Raw genomic sequence first — 2,822 nt, forward strand, 5'->3', positions numbered from 1 at the left:
AAAACATAAAAAATATAATATATATATGTATATAATTTAAAATATATAGTACAAACGTGAACACAAATACATTTATACATATATACAAATATTTATACATATATACAATATATATTCCTTTTTGTGCTGTAAAATAATAAATTTTTTATTATATGAATATATAAAATAAGGTTAATATTTTTCCTTACCTGTTATGTTGTATGTTCAAGAAAAAGGATGAGTGACAATATAGAAAATCCCAGAGATGATAACGAGAATGAAGATAGGAACAATATATTTTTGTATAATAACGAAATTAGTAACGAGGGGAGTGATTCTTGCAATGTATTATGTTTATTTCTTTTTTTCCTTTCCTTATTTTTTATTATGATAATTAGTGCTGATAATAATACTGCTCACACATTTTCAAGCACAGCAAACAACAACAACAATAATAATAATGATAATAATGATAATAATAATATTAATAGTAATAATAGTATTAATAGTAACATTAAAAATAATAAGAATTACATAAATAATAATAATAATCATAGTAATTATAATAATAATAATTTTGATAACGACCCCTCCATTAAATATAGAAAAAATAACAACATTTATAAGGATAATATAAATGATGAGTTTTTAAAAAAAGAAGACAATGATAATATTATGAATAATATGTTAGATAATATATTAATACAATGTTTACATTTTAAAGGAGTTTATAAAATAAGAAATAAGAATAATAACAATATTTCCGATGGAACATTTGAAGCTAAATTAGTTACCTTAAAATTAGCTCTTAACAATGTAACCAAATCTTATATTTTTTTTTATTTTAATCCTTATGATAATAACAATATTAATGATAATATACATATATTAAATGAAATTCCTAAACAATATAAATATTTAGGATTTAATGGTATAAATATAAATAAAGAGAATAGATATATTTTTAATGGGGAGGGTTATAATATCTCAACATTTTGTCAACTCAAAAACAATGTAAAAAAAAAAAATCAAGCATATAAATATGCCCATACAAATATATATAACAATAATAATAATATTAATGGGATTAATGGGATTAATGATAAGTGCTTTTGTAATTATACCATAAATATGAATCAATATATTAATAAATACGAATCTGTATCCCTAAGAGAAGTAGATGAATCCTATTTATACTCTCTTAAAGGATATATATTAGATGAACAAGAATATTATAAAAATTATTTACAAAATGAATATATTAAACTTTATAAAAATTATATTAGCTATATACAAAAATATTATTATACACATTATACTGACAAGGAAAATCTGATCCATTTTCATTCATTAGGAAACACTAATGAAGAAATTATAAAACACCAATCCAAAGTAGCAAGTGGGAAACAAAATGATAAAGAATTATCGTATGTCACTCTAAAAAATGTAAAACATGAAAGTGGTACTATACCTAACCAGAACACGGAAGGGGAATATACCTCCAATATGGATAATAATGATGGAAATAATAAAAATAATGATGGAAATAATAAAAATAATGATGGAAATAATAAAACTTATGATGAACATAGTAAAAATTATGATGAAGATAACAAAAATTATGATGAACATAGTAAAAATTATGATGAACATAGTAAAAATTATGATGAAGATAACAAAAATTATGATGAAGATAACAAAAATTATGATGAACATAGTAAAAATTATGATGAAGAGAACAAAAATTATGATGAAGATAACAAAAATATGAATGAACAGGTTACTAATGCAGATTATGATGGATATATATATTCGAACAACTGTAATTTGTTGATTTCCTTTGAAGGTATAGATATTGATAAAAAATACATTTCAACAAAAGTTTTAAATTTCTCGATTGTATTTAATATAAAATCTATTATCGAAATAAGTTTATTCTGGAGTCAAATAGGAACGAGTGGATCTATTCCAGGAGCATCAAGAATTTCTTTAATTTCCATATGTTTAAATTCTCTTATAGATATATTCGAATCATTATTACTTTTATATGAAGTGTTATTATCTAAATTATTATTAATACATTTTATTTTAATGATTTTGTTAAAATTTTTATTATTTACTATAATGGAAGTCAGATATGTACTTATTGTATGGAAAGCTAATCATCAACATGAAGTAAATGAAGGTTGGGAACATATGCAAAGGAAATTAAGTAAATTATATAAATATTATTATGGTAGTATCTTTTTATTAATTCTTCTATTTTATTATGTTTTCCCTTTTTTTCCATATATCTTATTAATATTATATTTATGTTGGTTGCCACAAATACTTTTAGATATATGGAGAGGACAACGAAATTCGGTAGATATTAAATTTGTTTTTATATTATCCTTATGTCGTTTATATCTACCTATTTATATTTATTTATATCCACATAATATATTTCAGTTAGATACTTTCTCACAGCTTATAGATACATCTAATACTATGTTTAGCATACTTGTAATTTTTATTGTATTTATACAATGTATTTATATGTTCTTACAAAGAATTTATGGACCTAGATATTTTGTTAATATAGATCTCTTACCACATGTTCATAATTATTATAAAACTATCGATGTCAATTTTGAAGCTGGAATACCTGAATGTGTTATATGTATGTATGACATAGTATTAAAGCCAAACAAATATTGTGTAACTCCATGTTACCATATTTTTCATGAAAAATGTTTGCAACAGTGGATGGACATAAAACTGGAGTGCCCAACGTGCCGTGGTCCCCTCCCAAACTTTTCTTAAAAATTTTGAAAAGCCAGATTATCACATTTTTAAGGCCA

General features: G+C 22.4%; 1 protein-coding gene across 1 annotated transcript; it reads left to right on the forward strand.

Annotated features, from left to right (window-relative positions):
* Positions 1 to 216: 216 nt before the first annotated feature.
* PRSY57_0311400 (E3 ubiquitin-protein ligase, putative) lies at positions 217 to 2,784 on the forward strand (the record flags this gene model as incomplete). Its single annotated transcript, XM_012905740.2, has 1 exon — positions 217 to 2,784. One exon carries the CDS (start codon positions 217 to 219, stop codon positions 2,782 to 2,784), a length of 2,568 nt encoding a protein of 855 aa, XP_012761194.2.
* Positions 2,785 to 2,822: the final 38 nt, after the last annotated feature.

This window comes from Plasmodium reichenowi, chromosome 3 (genome assembly GCF_001601855.1).
Source record: "Plasmodium reichenowi strain SY57 chromosome 3, whole genome shotgun sequence".
Lineage (NCBI taxonomy): Eukaryota > Apicomplexa > Aconoidasida > Haemosporida > Plasmodiidae > Plasmodium > Plasmodium reichenowi.